The 18873-nt window shown below is 41.0% G+C and overlaps 2 protein-coding genes across 8 annotated transcripts in view; one reads left to right on the forward strand and one right to left on the reverse strand.

Moving 5' to 3' along the window:
* Positions 1–16949, forward strand: part of LOC102763850 (IST1 homolog) — a 27350-nt gene extending 10401 nt beyond the window's left edge. For 3 of the 7 annotated variants that reach the window (XM_006755803.2, XM_006755802.2, XM_006755804.2), the window contains exons 2-10: positions 2660–2762; positions 3196–3376; positions 4122–4209; positions 9639–9722; positions 10569–10679; positions 11734–11937; positions 13117–13206; positions 14413–14461; positions 15615–16949. In XM_006755803.2, the coding sequence (XP_006755866.1) occupies positions 2675–2762; positions 3196–3376; positions 4122–4209; positions 9639–9722; positions 10569–10679; positions 11734–11937; positions 13117–13206; positions 14413–14461; positions 15615–15814 (1095 nt within the window). In that variant the 5' untranslated portion in view covers positions 2660–2674 and the 3' untranslated portion in view covers positions 15815–16949. Of the gene's footprint in view, positions 1–2659; positions 2767–3195; positions 3377–4121; positions 4210–6880; positions 7005–9638; positions 9723–10568; positions 10680–11733; positions 11938–13116; positions 13207–14412; positions 14462–15614 lie in introns of those variants that run through there. The other 4 variants (XM_006755805.2, XM_006755807.2, XM_006755806.2 and 1 more) reach the window with 4 other exon arrangements.
* A 1456-nt stretch (positions 16950–18405) lies between these two features.
* Positions 18406–18873, reverse strand: part of PKD1L3 (polycystin 1 like 3, transient receptor potential channel interacting) — a 70583-nt gene continuing 70115 nt past the window's right edge. Inside the window, exon 32 of the mRNA XM_015558790.1 lies at positions 18406–18480. Within this exon, the coding sequence (XP_015414276.1) occupies positions 18406–18480 (75 nt within the window). The remainder of the gene's footprint in view (positions 18481–18873) is intronic.

Here is an 18873-nt window from a genome sequence, read left to right on the forward strand (position 1 = left end):
AGGCTGGCCAGCCACGACCCCAGCTTCTGGCTGAGTGATGCTCCCCCTGTGGGAGAGCACTGACCACCCTGGGGTCAGTGCGTATCATAGCGACTGGTTGTTCTGCCGTTCGGTCTATTTGCGTATTAGGGTTTTATTACATAGGGTAGGATAATATTCCATAGTATATAAGTATTACCACATCTTCTTCATCCAGGTATCCATCAAAGGACACTTAGGTTGTTTCTATGTCTTGGCTACTGTGAATAATGCTGCAGTGGACATAGGATACATATATATATATGAATATTTTTTTAAAAATATGTTTTATTGATTTTTTACAGAGAGGAAGGGAGAGGGATAGAGAACTAGAAACATCAATGAGAGAGAAGCATTGATCAGCTGCCTCCTGCACACCTCCCATTGGGGATGTGCCCGCAACCTAGGTATATGCCCTTGACTGGAATCAAACCTGGGACCGTTCAGTTTGCAGGCTGATGCTCTATCCACTGAGCCAAACCAGTTAGGGCTGAATAAATGTTTTCAATTCTTTTTTTTTCTTGGTAGATACACAGAAGAGGAATTACTGGGCCATATGGTAGCTTTATCTTTAAATTTTTGAGGAACCTTTATACCGTATTCCATAGTAGCTGCACCAGTTGACATTCCCACCAGCAGTGTATGAGGGTTCTTTTTATCCACATCATCTCCAACACTTGTTATTTCTTGTTTTACTGATGATAGCCGCCCTAACAGATCTGAGGTGGTGTCTCATTGTGATTTTGATTTGCATTTCCCTTAGAGCTAGTGAAGTTGAACATCTTTTCATAATATCTGTTGACCATTGCTATGTCTTGGGAAAAGCATCTGATCAGACTCTCTGTCCATTTTTTAATAGGATTGTTTGTATACTTGCTGAGTTGTACGAGTTCTTTATACATTTTGTTTTATTTATTTATTTATTTCTCACCTGAGGAGTGAAGATATTTTTCGCATGGACTTTTAGAGAGAGTGGAAGGGAGGGAGGGTGGAGGGAAGGGGAGAAGGAGAGAGAGAGGGAGGAGGAGTTCTTTATCTATTTGGCTATTAGCCCCATTTCAGAGAGTACCATACTGTTTTGATTATTGTAGCTTTGTAGTATAATTTGAAGCCAGGAAGTGTGATAACTGGCGTTCTTTTTTTCTCAGGATTGCTTTGGCTGTTTGGGCTCTTCTGTGGTTCCATACAAATTTGATGAATTTTTTTTCTATTTCTTTGAAAAATGCCTTTGGGATGGCAGTAAATCTGAATAGAGCATTAGGTAACAATAGCCATTTTGACTATGTTGATTCTTCCAATCCATGAACAAGGAGTGTCTTTCCATTTCTTTGTGTCTTCATCAATTTCTTTCAACAACATCTTGTATTTTTCATTGTATAGATCCTTCTCTTCCTGTGTTGTTTATTTCTTTTTTAAAAAAAATATATTTTATTGATATTTTACAGAGAGTAAGGGAGAGGGATAGAGAGTTAGAAATATCGATGAGAGAGAAACATCCATCAGCTGCTTCCTGCACACGCCCCTACTGGGGTTGTGCCTGCAACCAAGGTACATGCCCTTGACTGGAATTGAACCTGGGACTCTCAGTCTGCAGGCCGAAGCCCTATCCACTGAGCCAAACCGGTCTGGGCTTGTGTTGTTTATTTCTAGTTATTTATCCTTTTGTTGCAATTGCAAATTGAATTGTTTTCTTCATTTCTTTTTCTGATATTTCACTGTTAACACATAGGAACACAAGGGATTTTTTATACATTGATTTTTGTATCCTGCAACTTAGCTTTGTTTGTTTATTGTTTCTGGTAGTCTTGGTGTTTTATATATTGTATCATGTCATCTGCAAAAAGTGACAATTTTACTGCTTTATTCCAATTTGAATGCCTTTTATTTCTTCCTCTTGCCTGATTGCTCTGACTAGAATTCTGTACTGTGTGAACAACAGTGGTGAGAGTATCCTTTTTTTGTTCCTTATCTTAGAGGCAAAGCTTTCAGATTTAGGTGAGATTTTTGGGAGAATTAGGAGACCTTCCTGCTTGTCTTTTTATCACCCCTGTCCTACACCAATATACATAGGTACTCATTTCATCCATCAGCAAGTTCTTTCAGCTCTGCTTTCAAAATAGCCTTAAATCTGATCACTTCTTCCACCACCACTGCTAACTACTCCAGTCTAAGCTGCTTCCAAATGTTGTCTGGAATATAGTAATATGCTCTCCTTTGTTGTCTTGCTTCCATTAATACCCTCTCCCAATCAGTTCTCCACACAGTAGCCAAAAAAATCTTTAAAAAATGTGAATCAGATCATGTCTGTATTAGAAAACCACTCTAGTTTGTAGTATCAAATAATCTACTCTCTTCAGGGGTGGGCAAACTTTTTGACTGGAGGGCCACAATGGGTTCTTAAACGGGACCAGAGGGCCGGAACAAAAGCATGGATGGAGTGTTTGTGTGAACTAATATAAATTCAAAGTAAACATCATTACATAAAAAGGTATGGTCTTTTTTTTTTTTAGTTTCATTTATTTCAAACGGGCCGGATCCGGTCCGTGGGCCGTAGTTTGCCCACGGCTGCAGTCTAACTGGTGTTAGTTTTTGAACTAATTTTAACTTGAAGATAGTCATTGTGTTTCTTATCTTTTTCCAGGAGGAATAGCACAGTATGCTGGGCTCTGGATTTAAAGCTGAGCGTTTACGAGTCAATTTGAGATTAGTCATAAACCGTCTTAAACTATTGGAGAAAAAAAAAAGTGAGTAATGCATGATTGCCTTATATTTTTCTCTTCCAAAATACATCACTGGGTCCTAGTATCCCAATATTGGCTCTTTCAGGCTAAATACTATGAACTTTTACGGATGCTATGTCCTTTAAATTTTGGGTACATCTGGTTAGATTGAATCTCTTTGTTGCAGGGAAAGAAAAGGGCTGGGATACCCACAACAAATGTTTCTATTATTGTTAACTCTGTTGCTATGGAATAGGTAACATGACTCCTGAAATTTCTGGGTACACAAACAATATTCTCATCTAGACAAAGTAGCAAATTCTAGATTAGATTTGCTAAGGGAGTGAGCTTGGACATAGTAGAAACATCCACTTGTCTTTGTTGGGGTGGAGGTCTGCCTGCAGGCCAAAGCCCAGTGCACTACTGCTGTGTGACTAGAGTGGGATTTGTGCCTTAGCGGAACTGGCCCAGAAAGCAAGGAAAGAGATTGCTGACTATCTGGCTGCTGGGAAAGATGAACGAGCTCGAATCCGAGTGGAGCACATTATACGGGAAGACTACCTCGTGGAAGCCATGGAGATCCTGGAGCTGTATTGTGACCTGCTGCTGGCCCGGTTTGGCCTCATTCACTCTATGAAGTAAGCTTTTTTGGCCTTTTTATTTATTTATTTTTCCTTTTTCCTTTATTGATGTATAATTGATGTTCAAAAACTGCACATAATTAATATACAGTTTGATTAATTTAGACACATGCATATATCTGTATACAAATGCCACAATCAAGGCAATAAACATCACCTTTAAAAGTTTCCTTGTATCCCTGCACCTCTCTGTTTCTTTTTTTTCTTTTCTTTTTGGTAAGAACACAACATGAGCTGTACCCTCTTAACAAAATTTTTAAGCACACAATACAGTATTGTTAATTATAGGCACAGTTGTTGTTCAACAGAGTTCTAGAACTTACTCATCTTGTATAACCTTAATGAATAAGACATTCTGATCAAAGACCTAAATATAATCACCTCTGGAATTTGAGAAAGAAGTAATATTGGTCTTCTTATGTATGGGTGAGCACTGAGGGACTGTTTCACATACCCAAGGACCTTTTTCCTATTATTCCCTTGAAGCCTGATCCCAGCATAGAGACAGCTGTTGAGATGGCAGAACCATTTCCTGACTTGGTGACCTTGGGTGCATCATTTAGTTTTGAGTTTTCCCAGAAGTAAAATAGGGTGATGAAAATGGCTAGAAGTTCAGTTATTTGAAAAGTTAAAGAGATTTGTGAAATAACTTTAGAGGCTATATCACTATATTCATACAAATGTTAGGGTGGTTGGTTGGTTTTAAAGAATGTTAAATTTTATTAATTTTTTTCTTAATTAGGGAGCTAGATTCTGGTCTGGCTGAATCTGTGTCTACACTTATCTGGGCTGCTCCTCGACTCCAGTCAGAAGTGGCTGAATTGAAAATAGTGAGTACAACCAGTTTCAGTGATATCTGTAGTTTTTCAGATTATTAGAAAAATTGGTTAACATAAATAATTTCTGCTCATGTGACCAAGTATTTTGTACCCTTCTCATGCTGCCTTTGACAATGACTTTATAAATGTGTTTCTTCTTCCTTTTTAAGCCTTATATCATAGAAGAGTGTTTTACAAACTTGAATAATTTTTTTTTAAGGAGCAAAGTTTCATGTACCCTCAGTTTTGTCTTAAATTATTTTTATTGTGATATGTTAACTTTAAAAAGGCCTTTCAAAGTGAGAGGCAATAAGCATTTATTTGAGATCAATAAGAATAGTTATTGGGGATTCACTGATTCAGGCAGAAGTCCATGTAGTGTTTCTATTAGGAGACAAAGGCAGTGGCTATATATGAGAAGGAAGGGCAACACTAGAAGGAAGGCATTTCTATTGGTGCAGATAACAATGCTGTTAATTCTAAATAATGTTTTTAATTCTCATTTCAGTAGTCCATCAGTCCAGTAGTCATAATAACAGCAGTTATCTTGGCTGTTCTTGTTATCTTAGCAAACAGTTCTTTGGGACACATTGTTGCCGTAGGCCAGTGATGGCGAACCTTTTGAGCTCGGCGTGTCAGCATTTTGAAAAACCCTAACTTAACTCTGGTGCCGTGTCACATATAGAAATTTTTTGATCTTTGCAACCATAGTAAAACAAAGATTTATATTTTTGATATTTATTTTATACATTTAAATGCTATTTAACAAAGAAAAATCAACCAGAAAAATGAGTTCGTGAGTCACCTCTGACACGCGTGTCATAGGTTCGCTATCACTGCCCTAGGCCTAGCCCAAAGGTTATTTTGCCCTGTTTTAACATTGCAAAGATTTGAGGCATAAACATGCAAAGCAGTTTCCCTAACATGGGAGCTCTAGTTCCATTTTAACCGTTTGACTGCTAAGGAGCGCTATTGTGCTCTTCTTATTTAAAACAAATTTATGTAAACAATTGGTATTTTTTAATTTTTGTTGTTGCAAAGCAATACAAGTGAGTTTATTATATAAAAAGTGTTTTACATTTTTTCCCATACACGCGCAATTAGTGCCGCAGTTTTGGCATATGTCCGAAAAAATACGTCAGCAGCCAAACGGTTAAAGTGGTGCCATTAATTTTTTATTTTTTGACAAATGTTATTTAAGTATATACAAATAGAAAAGTTCTTACGCAATTGTAAACCAGTAAAGTTAAAACAATTTAATGTAATTAATTTATTTTTTAAAATATATTTTATTGATTTTTTACAGAGAGGAAGCGAGAGAGATAGTCAGAAACATTGATGAGAGAGAAACATCGATCAGCTGCCTCTTGCACACCTCCTACTGGGGATGTGCCTGCAACCAAGGTACATGCCCTTGACCGGAATCGAACCTGGGACCTTTCAGTCCGCAGGCCGACGCTCTATCCACTGAGCCAAACCGGTTTCGGCAACAATTTCATTTTAGATGTTTTGCTTCATTCATTCATTTCACAAATATTTATTGAGCAGATGTTATGTGCTAAGTGGACACTGAGGGTATAATGGTGTGCAAAATAGGATACCAGCCTTACACTTGTAGCTTTGAGTCGAGCAGATGAGACAGACATTAACTAAAAACCTGCCTGCCACAACATGAATATGGTACTGACTCAATTGAAAACAGTTCAATTAAGTTATTTTTCTCCTTACTTTCTTTCTGCATCTTTGTGTACTTGTTTTAGTTTCTCTAAGATTGTCTCAGTCTTTTCTACCAACCCATCTTTTGAGATGTCCTTCTCTTATTTTATTTTTTAAGAACTCTTTTTAATTCTGAATATTTTTTATAGTCTGTTGTTTTTGTTTCATGGCTACAATGTCTTCTAACTAACTCTCTGAGAATATTATAGTTTATTTATTTTTTTGTGAATCTTCTCCTGAGGATATTTTTTTCATTGCTTTTTCAGGGAGAGTGGGAGGGAGGGGGGAGAGAGAGGAAACATCTATTGATGTGAGAGAGACACATTGATGGTTGCTTTTCCGCATGTGAACCTGCAGCCCAGATAGGTGCTCTTGACCAGGAATCGAATCTACAACCCTTCTGTGCGTAGGCTGACGCTCTAACCATTGAGAAGCACTGGCCAGGGTTTATAGTTTCTTTTAATTTTTTGTTTCTGTAATGTTTGTTTTCTTTCTGTTTCTTAGATTTAGACTGTTTTATAGTAGAGGCTTTTCTTAGTTTTGATAACTCTTGGCTGTTGGTTTATATTTATGAGTAAGACATTTATTTATTATTTAGAATGTTTTTTATTGATTTCAGAGAGGAAGGGAGAGGGAGCGAGAGATAGAAACTTCAGTGATGAGAGAGAATCATTGATCAGCTGCCTCCTGCATGCCCCAAACTGGGAATCGAGCCCACAACCCCGGCATGTGCCCTGACTGGGAATCGAACCATGACCTCCTGGCTCATAGTTTGATGTTCAACCACTGAGCCATGCCAGCTGGGCAAGTAAGACACTTTTAAAAAGCAAATTGGAACCTCTTGTATGCTTGGGTGGGGCTTACTGCCAGATGCCTTCAGTTGAATGATCTGACTAAGCCCTTTCTTGAGGGAACTCCAGACTGTCAAGAACTAGTTTTCTTTCCTTGGGTTGGTCATTTTCCTTAGAGAGGAATCCTACACCTGGAAGGTATAAGCTGGCTCACAGCATTTCTGAGAGCCCAGGAGAGAAGGAAGCCAAAGGTCTCATTCTTCTCTTATAGAAGACGTACACTTAATTCTTCTGTGGTCAGTAAGTATCTCTGCTCCCTGCTGTGCTTGGAGTCCAGAGTCCCTTTAGTTTAACCTCCCCAGAGAGTAAACCTGTATTTTGATACAGTAGGGAAAATATTTATACAGTTTTTTTTTAATTTCACTTATTGGGTGATATTGATTAATAAATTATATCAGTTTCAGATACACAATTGTATAATACACCATCTGATAGCTTGTAATTGTGTGTTTATCACCCGAAGTCAAGTCATCTCCTATCACCATTTACCCCCCCTTTACCTTCCTCTACCTCCTCTCCTCTACCCCTCTGACCCTTCCCTCTGGCAATCACCATTCTGTTGTCTGTGTCCACGAGTCCTTTTTTTTTTTTTTTTTTACTGAAGCCCTTCCCCCTTCTCACCCAACCTCCAACCCCTTTACCCCTTCCCCTATGACAGCTGACAGTGACAACTGCTTCTTACAGTTTTAACCTCATTTTAGTCTCTCTTATACTTCTCCTTTATATTAAGACTAGAGGCCCGGTATACGAATTCATGTACCAGTGGGGTCCCTCTGCCTGGCCTGCAGGATCAGGCCAAAACCGACTCTTCAGCATTCTCTGAAGGGTCTCAGATTGCGAGAGCCAGCAGGCCAGGCCGAGGGACCCCCACCGTTGCACGATTGAGGCTGGGGAGGGATGTGGGAGGTTGGCCAGCCGTGAAGGGACTGCAGGAAGCCTCTGGGACATGTCAATCCCAATCAGCCAGACCCCAGCAGCAAGCTCACCTACCGGTCATGCACATCATAGCGACTGGTCGACTGTCCCCTGGTGTTCAGTGCACGTCATAGTGACTGTTTGTCTGCCCTGTGGTGGTCAGTACAGATCAAAGCGAGCAGTTGAGAGGCCTTAGCATATCATTAGCATATTACACTTTGATTGGTTGAATGGGTGACCAGATGACTGGACACTTAGCATATTAGGCTTTTATTATATAGGACTAGGGGCCCAATGCACGAAATTTGTGCAGAAGTAGGCTGTCTTTCCCCCAGCTGCTGGCACTGGCTTTCCTCTGGCACCCGGGACCCGGGCTTCCCTCAGGCCCTGGCTTCATCTGGAATGATGTCCAGTCTAATTAGCATATTACCCTTTTATTATTATAGATTCATTCCAAATGAAACAAAGATTTACATTTCTTTAAAAGAATGAAACCATACAAACTTGAAGAAAACTAGGTAGATTAAGAAAATAATGTCATAACTAAATATGCCACAAAACCCAAAAGCCATAAATGAAGAATGATAAATTAAGCAAATATTTTAAAATTCTACATTAATATAAAGCAAAACAAAAATCATCAAAAGACAAATGACAAACTGATAAGTACCAGGTACCTGTGAAAGTCTACATATTGGACAGTGAGTGCTCCCTCAGTGAGCTCGCAGGTTTTGGAACCACTCTGGTCCAATGACACTGTCATCTCCTCCTTGAACTATGTAGTAACTCTTTTTTTTTTTTTTTTTAATATATTTTATTGATTTTCCACAGAGAGGAAGGGAGAGAGATAGTTAGAAACATCGATGAGAGAGAAACATCGACCAGCTGCCTCCTGCGCATCCCCTAGTGGGGACGCGCCCGCAACCCAGGTACATGCCCTTGACCGGAATCGAACCTGGGACCTTTCTGTCCGCAGGCCGATGCTCTATCCATTGAGCCAAACCGGTTTCGGCTGTAGTAACTTCTTGAATGTTCTTCCTATATCTGCTTTGGTTTTCGTTACTCTGTTCCCCATTACATCAGGACAACTGAGGGTTCTTTTTAAAACACTGATCTGATTCTGTCACTACACCTTATTTTAAAGCCCTTTGGTATCTTTCTGTTGTGCTTGTGATAGAAACAAAACTTTTTGTATGGCCTACACGGCCCTGCATTGTCTGGCCCCCATTTGCTTTTCTCGGTTCTTACTACATTCCTCCCTCAGGCTCTGCACTGGACTTATTCTGGCTTGAGGATTGATTGGCCCTGTTTTTCCACCAGAGGCCTTTACACATGATTTCTTTTTTTGTAATACCCTTCCTTCCCTCATTTAGTTAAATGTCTTCTGGAAGTTTTACCTGATTTTCCTTTTATTAAAATTAAATTTATTAAAGCGACATTGATTAGTAACATTATGAGTTTAAAATGTACAGTTCTATAATTCATCATCTGTATATTGTATTGTGTGCCCACTACCCAGTTACCTTTTTTCTTTTTTAATATATATATATAAAGATTTATATATATCAGATCTTATTCTATTCTCATAGTATGGTATACTTTCCCTTGGTAGCTAGCGCTTTTCGCAGCTGCATTTGTACCTTTATCTGTGTGATTGAGTAATGACTGTTTTCCCTGAGAACTAGTATAAGATTCTCTAAGAGTAGGAACAGTGTCTGGTGGTGTTCATTATTTATAGTGTTTATCGTAATGCTTATTCTAGAGTTCCACATATAGTTGCAGCTCATTGGATGGATACAACAATAACCAAGTTAATTAGTATGTACCCCTTAAGGTTTTATAGACCCCAGTTTTTTTAATATCCTGTAATAGAAGCCTGTTTACTGTTGATAGAAGAAAGCTTGAAGCAGTCTATAGGAATGGTTTCCACTTTTATTTACTGTTCTTTTTTCTCGGTAGGTTGCTGATCAGTTGTGTGCCAAGTACAGCAAGGAATATGGCAAGTTATGTAGGACCAACCAGATTGGAACTGTGAATGACAGGGTAAGGAATAGACTTGTTAAACATGAAGCAATGGGCAAGGTGGGGGCAGGTTAATTTATTGCCCGCAGTGATCTGGTGGTTACCACTATATGGTAGAGTTCATCTAGGGTTCCACATTTCACAGTGAGAGTGGGAGGAAGGCTTTCTGGTTGGCAGTGCAGTCCACTCCTTACCTTGGCCCTACACCTCTGACTTGTGAGGCTGTTGTTCTGTGTCATATTTTAAAAAATATATATATTTTATTCATTTTTTACAGAGAGGAAGGGAGAGGGATAGTTAGAAACATCGATGAGAGAGAAACATCGACCAGCTGCCTCCTGCACAACCCCCACTGGGGATGTGCCCTCAACCAAGGTATATGCCCTTGACTGGAATTGAACCTGGGACCCTTGAGTCCACAGACCGACGCTCTATCCACTGAGCCAAACTGGTCAGGGCCTGTGTCATATCTTACTCGCCCCCTGTTCTTTGTGCCCTTTATAATTTGTGGAGGTAGAAATGAGGTTGGGAGAAGGAAGAATTCAAATGTGTAAGGCAGCAGTATCAGTCTTTTACCAATCATCAAAAGACAAATGACAAACTGATAAGTACCAGGTACCTGTGAAAGTCTACATATTGGACAGTGAGTGCTCCCTCAGTTATATAACCAGAGAATGGTAGAGAGACTTGGGTCTTATATTTTGTGACTGGAAAAAATCATTTAACTGTCTGAACCCTTTTTTGTTTGTTTTGTTTTGTTTTTGCCTCAGTTTACTAAAATGAGAGGAACAAAATGTAAAAGTGAGACAGGTTAGACTTGGGCTGGTTGGTGTAGATGCATCTTAACTCTGGGTCTTTTAATTACAGCTAATGCACAAACTGAGTGTGGAAGCTCCGCCCAAAATCCTGGTGGAGAGATACCTGATTGAAATTGCCAAGAACTACAATGTGCCCTATGAGCCTGACTCTGTGGTCATGGTGAGTTTAGAGTCTTTCAGAGAACTCAGGAAAGTGAGTCTCTAGATACCGCTTTCTTAACCGTATTCCTTGCACTGCAGTTTGTGTGTGAAGGTTTAAACCTTTGCCCAGTTAGTGCCTTTTGGGTAAAAACTGCCTACATATCTCATATGGATCAGATGAAAAGAATACCTGAAAGCACTTTGAAAAGGTACAAACCTTGATGCTTATTAGATACCTGTGATGTGCCAGACAATGCACAGAAAGCTGTTAATACAGAGATATATAAAAACAAGGTCTCTATCCTAAAGAGACTGGAGGTGTAAGGAGGGTAACCAATAACTATCCAGCAGTTAAGGTCAGTGGCATTTAGCAGATGCTTTGGTATGCTGCTGAGACAACCACCACCCCACATTTTCAGAACAAGATGTAATCCCCCAGCTCTTGAGAGTATTGGTCACTGGTGTCTCACACAAAGCTGAGTATCCCTCCAGCAGTGGCCCCTTACCCAGTCTTTCCTGGGGGCAGTATTCAGTAACTGGTCAGTGCAGGGATTTAAAGACACTTCCCTTTGCCCTGGCTGGTCTGGCTCAGTGGGTAGAGCATCAGCTTGGTCCCGAGTTTGATTCTGGTCAGGGGCACGTATCTCAGTTGTAGGCTCGATTCCTGGCCCCAGTTGGGACGCATGCGCGAGACAACTAATCGATGTCTCTCAAACCGATGTTTCTGTCTCTCCCCCTTCTTACTCCCTTTAAAAACCAATGGGAAAATGCCTTCAGGTGAAGATTAACAAAAAATTTAAAAAAATAAAGACACTTCCTCTTCGACACAGTTGGGGACATCTGCTATAGGGTCACCCCACCTAGGTCCAGAGATCCCTGGCTAATTGGCTGAAGCCTTTGGTTGCATAATAGCCCGACTTCTTACTTGACCCATCCCTGCTTCCTTCACTTTCCCACAGGTCATTAGATCGCCCTAGTAAACTTCCTTCATGCCAATCTCCATCTCAGAGTCTGCTTCCTGGGACCTCGCCTGCGATGTGGGGTGATGATATGAATTTCTCTCTTTTTCTCAGGCAGAAGCTCCCCCTGGAGTAGAGACAGATCTTATTGATGTTGGATTCACAGATGATGTGAAGAAAGGGGGCCCTGGAAGAGGAGGAGGTGGGGGCGGGTTCACAGCACCCGTTGGTGGACCTGATGGAACGGTGTCAATGCCCATGCCCATGCCCATGCCATCTCCAAGTACTCCTTTCTCATACCCACTTCCGAAGGGACCAGTAAGTATACATATAAATAAATGTTATGTAAGCTCTAGAAAATGACAGGTTGGCTCTGTGAATATACTCAGGAGTTGTAGATTGTCAAGACGATTAAGCAGTAAGAACAAATACTAACTTGATCACATTGTGTGAAAAATATTGGGATTTAGAGAAAGCCTTTTGGTTCAGCTAGAAGTAATGCAGTGGAAAAATCTGGAGAGATGGTGCTAGAAAAACTCATCTTCATGTAGTTTATTTATTTTTTAAATATATTTTATTGATTTTTTACAGAGAGGAAGGGAGAGAGATAGAGAGTTAGAAACATCGATGAGAGAGAAACATCGATCAGCTGCCTCCTACACATCTCCTACTGGGGATATGCCCGCAACCCAGGTACATGCCCTTGACCGGAATCGAACCTGGGACCTTTCAGTCCACAGGCCGATGCTCTATCCACTGAGCCAAACCGGTTTTGGCATGTAGTTTATTTTTTAACTAAACATTCGGGACCTGTTGCTGGCAGATTAGTAGTTTTTGTTGTTGATTTCAGAGAGGAAGGAAGAGTGAGAGAGAGAGACAGGAACATCAATGATGAGAGGGGATCATTGATTGGCTGCCTCCTGTATGAGCCCACAACCGTGGCATGTGCCCCTGACCAGAATTGAACCTGGGACCCTTCAGTCCACAGGCCCACGCTCTATCCACTGAGCCAAAACTGACCAGGGCCAGATTAGTAGCTTTAAAAATAAAACTGAATACAATCATTTATTGCCAAGTAAAAAAACTTCTTTTGTAGACAAGAAGATGAAGGTCATTGTTGTAAAGTCTAATCATTTTCTGTAAGCAATGGATTTATAATTTGCATAACAGCTTTTGGCTGCAGATCTTTAAAAATCTGCAATTCTTCTGATGACATGTGGTATTTTGTTTTTCTTCTTTTGGGGTTCTTGTGTTTAATAAGTCCTATTTAATGTCATTGATAGTTCTGTGACTTTAAGTGAAATGATGTATTATGAAACCTTACCCTAGGCTAATCGATAGAAACAAGAGTTACTTTCCTATGGCATTCAACATTATAATGAAATGACATTATTTAAGGACCTTCTCTCTGTGTGTATACACATATATATATATATATACTGGAGAAAATCGCTAGTTGGGGGCAGTGTTTCTGATGTTGCCTTTCTCCTCTTGCAGTCGGATTTCAATGGATTGCCAATGGGGCCTTATCAGGCTTTTCCCAATGTTCACCCACCTCAGATACCAGTTCCCCCATCGTATGAATCTGTAAGTGCCTGAGCCTCTTTTGTAAGCAGCAGGAGAGTGAATCCCATGAAGAGAGAGCAGAATAATGGCCAAAGGGAAGGCAAAGTTTTGATCAACTCTAGTACCAGCCTTGTTCTTGCTCTGGATTGTGTTGCTTTTACATTATCCTGGAAATGGAGTGTGGTGGTGGCAGCAGCATCATTGGTGGCAATGCTTTGTCTGCAATTCAGCCAGGATCAGGAGGGAGCTGCAGATCTTGGAAAGTTCTAGTAGGGCACGTAACCATCTTTTTTTTGACTATGTAGAGACTTCCTGGAACTGGTAGTCTTAGTGCTAGAATCTCATAATTAAACTACCAGCTTTATAAATCTTAATACTGTGTAAAGCAGATTTTTGTCTGACACACAAGTGTCCTGTAGCATTAGTTTTACATTTCAGTATTGTGGTTAAAACTTGCTCTAATTGGTCATTTGATGCTTTGAACGCTGTAGGTGGTGGTAGCAGCTTTGGTTTAGAATTAGATGACTTGTTTCCTGCCATCCTTGTTTGTTCAGCCAGTCTGTGCCTTTTTTTAGAGTAGAAGGGAGGGGGGAGAGACACACACACACATCAACTGGTTGCCTCCCACACATGCCCAACTGGGGTCAGGGATCGAACCTGCAACTGAGGTCTGTGCCCTTTACTGGGAATCAAACCCACGACCCAATGCTCTATAACTATGGAGATAAACTGACCAGGGCTGGTATGTGTCTTTTGAGAGCTTTTCCATCTGATGCATAACTGAGAAAACGAATGGGTATGGCGTCTGCTGTGGAAATTACTCATCTAGGGAGATTCTCCTGTTCCTGAGCTTGCTTAGTGTTCTTTCCTTTGGTTATGTTACCTTGGGCCTGAGTTTTTCTTACATTTTGGTCTTGCATGCATTGAAGCATTGCCCACAACTGTTTGAAGACTTGGTTCTTGGAGATGAAGTCAGTGGTTTCGTGCTTTCTCTGCCTGGAAGGTGAAGGTATCAGATTAAAGAGGTGTTGTTACATTGTGGTTAGATTTCCTTTTTCTCTGCTTGGTTTTCAGCATGGTGTCTATGTCATCTGGTATCTGTCTGGAAGAGCAGGAAGGAGTGGAGGGGCAGGTTCTGATGCTTTCGCTGAGCAGCTTAGCTTTTGGACAGCACAGGGGCTTATCTATGTATCCGTGCTTTCTTTGGTAACAATGTTTGTGTTTCAGGCGGATGACAGTAATGCTGATAAGAATGTCTCTTCTGCACAGATTGTTGGTAAGTGTGAGTGGGAAACCCTCAAGGCTCAATGCTGAGCCCTTTGCTGTTTTCTCATACATGGAATTCAACCCACATGCCCTGTCCACCCTCCACATGCAGTATGGCAAAAACAGAACGCAGGATTTCCCTCTGCCAGAAGGAAAATAATCTTCCCTGGCCCCAAAGAATCTCACAAGTTCCCTGTTTCTTTTTCACACATTTTTATTTTTTCAACTTCTTTATGGCTCAATGCTGAGCCCTTTGCTGTTTTCTCATACATGGAATTCAACCCACATGCCCTGTCCACCCTCCACATGCAGTATGGCAAAAACAGAACGCAGGATTTCCCTCTGCCAGAAGGAAAATAATCTTCCCTGGCCCCAAAGAATCTCACAAGTTCCCTGTTTCTTTTTCACACATTTTTATTTTTTCAACTTCTTTATATAAGGAGGGGTGAATAGGCACAAATTATAAGTATGTAGCCATCTATACAAAACCACTACCAGCACCCTAGAAGGCCATAGGGAGTATGTTTTTTTTTTAGAGAGTTGTATTTTACATAATTTCTATACACAAAATTATTGTTGATGAGTTTTGATATTACATGTGTGTCTATGCACCCACATATAGTATGTAACCACCACCTCAGCAAAGTTATAAAATATTTCTGTCCCCCTAGGATAGTTCCCTTTTGTTCCTTTCAGTCAAGTCCACCCCAGAGGCAAGAACTGTTCTTATTTTCTAAAACTGTAGTTTAGGTTTACCTGTTCTAGAACTTACATATAAATAGAAATAAATATGCAGTAAATAGAAAAGGGGGCGATTTTTAACTTATAAAATGGAAGACTAGAAATACAGATCAGATCCCAGTCCATCAAATAGGATTGACATTAACATTTCTTATTTTCCCGATAAGCCTTAAAGAGTAACTTCATCCAACAGAATTCTGGTACCACTCCAGACTTTGGACTTTGTTGCTATGGGAGCAGGCCTTTGTGAAAGGGGACAATGTGTTTAAATGAATGCTCTGTGTACTTACCTTTAGAATTAATCATTTAGAAGGAAAACTTTTCTACTGTATTTGATTTGTTGTTTCTGCCAAAGGGGACTATGGCTCTGAGCCACCTCTCTGGCATTTGTAACACTGTGCTCCTTGCCCTGATTTAATTAGGTCCTAGACCCAAGCCAGAAGCCTCTGCCAAGCCCCCTGCGAGACCCGTGGATACCTATGACAACTTTGTACTCCCAGAATTGCCGTCCGTGCCAGATACACTACCAACTGCATCTGCTGGTGCCAGCACCTCAGCATCTGAGGACATTGACTTTGATGATCTTTCCCGGAGATTTGAAGAGTTGAAAAAGAAAACATAGGCCTCCTAATCCAGGCACCAGAGTTGAGACTGAGAAGTTTCTCCTTGTAACTAAGAATCTCCATGGAATTCGGTTTCATCTCTTAACCATCATCGAGCACACTCTTCCTATGGGCTCTCTTCCTGCTCTACCAAATCATGGTGCTTTCCAGTTCTTTATTGCTCCTAAGAGATGAATGACTGGAGACACTGTGAGCCCGGAGCAGCTGACTCCTGTAAGCTGTGCTTGTCTGTTTCCTGTCAGTGTTAACCCAGGCGCTCTCCTCGCCTGTCCCACCATCCCTCTACAGGGGAGAGAGAAGGGAAAGATGGCTGGGCTGTGGAAGAGAGTACTTAGGAAGTGTCCGAGCCCTGTGCTGAGGTTCTAGACTTGGTACAGGTGGATTTGTGGTGAGAGAGAATCAAGGCTAAGATGTCTATTTTCTCATTCTGATATGAATGACTCAGGAAGCCACTGTAACAGTTCTTGGAAGCTGGGTCCTCTCCTCATTGGCATTTTCACTACTTGCTGCAGGGCAATGTTCCACCTGGATCCAGTTGCAAAGTTTATTTGGAAAGTTGAAGGCCTCTCAGTTCTACTGGATTCCCAGGGAGCCCTCTGTGGCCTTTTGGCTTTGAGTGCTGTTTCCCTTTTATCAGAGGGCAGCACTGTATAAATTCCTGTTTTTCCCCTAGCATGTTCTGCTGGATTATATTACTGACAAAGGAAGAACAGGCCACATGTTGGGCAGAAGTCACTATTCAAGGCTAAGGTGGGCTTCCAGTTGCCTTAATTGAAGTATTCAAGTCTCTTGAATAGTGAGCTGGAAAGCCTACAGGAGAAGAGGGTTTCCTGTTTTCATTTGAAAACTTCACGATGAAGAGAACCTTTAAAAACTAATCTCATACATTTTGGTGCCCATGTGGCTGTAGTTTGCTGCTTTCCTTGATGGACAATACTTTTACTATTGTAACATGCTCCTTTGCCCCTTAGCTAAGGCCATTTTTTCCCACAGGGATGGCTTTGGGATCAGATGATAAGATTTTGGCTTCTGTGTAGTATATCTGTATATACCTGTCTCAAGCAACCTTTCTTTAATGTTTTTGGTTGGTTTGTAGCTATACCTTGGTAGCTGATAATAAAATTAAAAATTCTATGAGCTGCTTTCTCCACTGGTTGGGTTGAATAGGGAGGTGCAAAGTTGGATTTTAGTGGAGAATATTGTAAGCAAGTGACCCATGCTGGGCACAAGCCAGACCTTACCTTTGGCTTCCTGGGTAATGTGGATGCCTGCAGCAGTAAGGAACCCTTTCAGTCTCTGTATTTAAGCCCAGAAAGCACCTGTGAGTTTGCTTGGTCACTCCTCTGGGACTCTGCAGCGGCTTCCAGGACCTAATGAAATCAGGGCAAGGAGGACAGTGTGAGAAATGCTCCCCATCGGGCCGATGACGTGCCTGCGTCTTTATTTTTAACTAGAGGCCTGGTGCATGAAATTCGTGCACTTGGGGGGGGGTCCCTCAGCCTGGCCTGCACACACTCGCAGTCCGGGAGCCCTTGGGAGATGTCTGATTGACAGTGTAAGCTGTCAGTTGGACATCCTTAGTGCTGCCATGGAGGCGGGAGAGGCTCTTGATACTGATGCTGCGTTTGCCAGCCATGAGCCCGGCTTCTGGCTGAGCAGTGCTCCCCCTGTGGGAGGGCACTGACCACCAGGGCACAGCTCTTGCATTGAGCATCTGCCCCCTGGTGGTCAGTGTGCACCACAGCAACTGGTTGTTCTGCTGTTCAGTTGATATGCATATTAGCCTTTTATTATATAGGATGAGCTGCCGTGAGGTCGCATCTGACTCACGTATCTCCCACAGCTGTCCTGGAACAACACTGGTTGTGAGTGTTCTGTTATTCGTTTGGCAGCGGAGCCAGTTAAATGTGTCACTCATTCTTGCAGCGTTAACCCTTTCCCAACAGTGCCAAGATCATAAACGTAAGGACTTTGAGCAAAGGGCATTGTGATTCCTTACTGACAAAATTTAACAGTGTATTGTAAACATCTGTACTTTTCAAAGCTGTGCCATGCAAAAGTAAGTACTCGCTAGCTGGTAACAGGGTTAAGATAGTTCAGTGTCAGTGCCCACGACTGTCACGGCTGTTTCCTCACGTGTGTTCTGGTGCACTGGATTCCTAACAAACTTGAGAGCTTCTGCAGCAGCATATCCATCAGTGTAGCTTCTTTCCAAGTCTATTAGAAGACAAAAGGAGAAAAGCAAGTATACTGAAGGGAAAAAGTATCAAAGGTAAAAACATACATAGTAGGAATACTATTTCCTTTAATGATTTATTGTTAAAATGGTATGGCTTACACAGGTATTCCCCACTTTACGCCACTTCACTTTTCTCCTTTTAGTGGTCCTCCTCCTTTCTTCCTTAAAATGTAGAGTACAGTCAGTAATACTTGCTGTACTTTTTTCATATCCTGAAGAGGTATTACCTATAACATTTGCATCAAAAATCACACCATCTACAGCATCAAATTGAATTTCCATCATTAGTGTTTAAATTTTCATTTCATATGGTGGCTAGACTGTATCTGCCTGGTAGATGTAGTTGCACTATCACCAGAGCAACCGTGGTTGTAGTTGAACTCTCCCTATTCCACTGGCTCCCAGGACTGTGTCTAAAGCAATAATCTGGAAAGACAATAAAACACTTTTAATTTAAATATGGACAGTTAGATTTCTACTTTAAAAATAAGTTACGTGCTAACATTTGGGATTTATTCACATAAGAAAACACTGGTAGAAACTAGGGAGCAAAGCAAAACTACTTAAAAATGATTTCTACTTTAAAAACAAGTTATGTGCTAACATTTGGGATTTATTCACATAAGAAACTAGGGAGCAAAGCAAAACTACTTAAAAAGAATACTTTTGAGCAAGAATGACTGACTCTAAGGCTGTAAGAACAGTTCTCTTCAGGGCTTTCCAAGAAGAAATAGGCGAGTTGCAAAATTAAATTATTCAAAGCCCATGTGAGTTCTAACAATTCCAGAAAACACAGGGGTGGGCAAAAGTAGGTTTTAT

This window comes from Myotis davidii, unplaced genomic scaffold, assembly GCF_000327345.1.
Source record: "Myotis davidii unplaced genomic scaffold, ASM32734v1 scaffold453, whole genome shotgun sequence".
NCBI lineage: Eukaryota > Metazoa > Chordata > Mammalia > Chiroptera > Vespertilionidae > Myotis > Myotis davidii.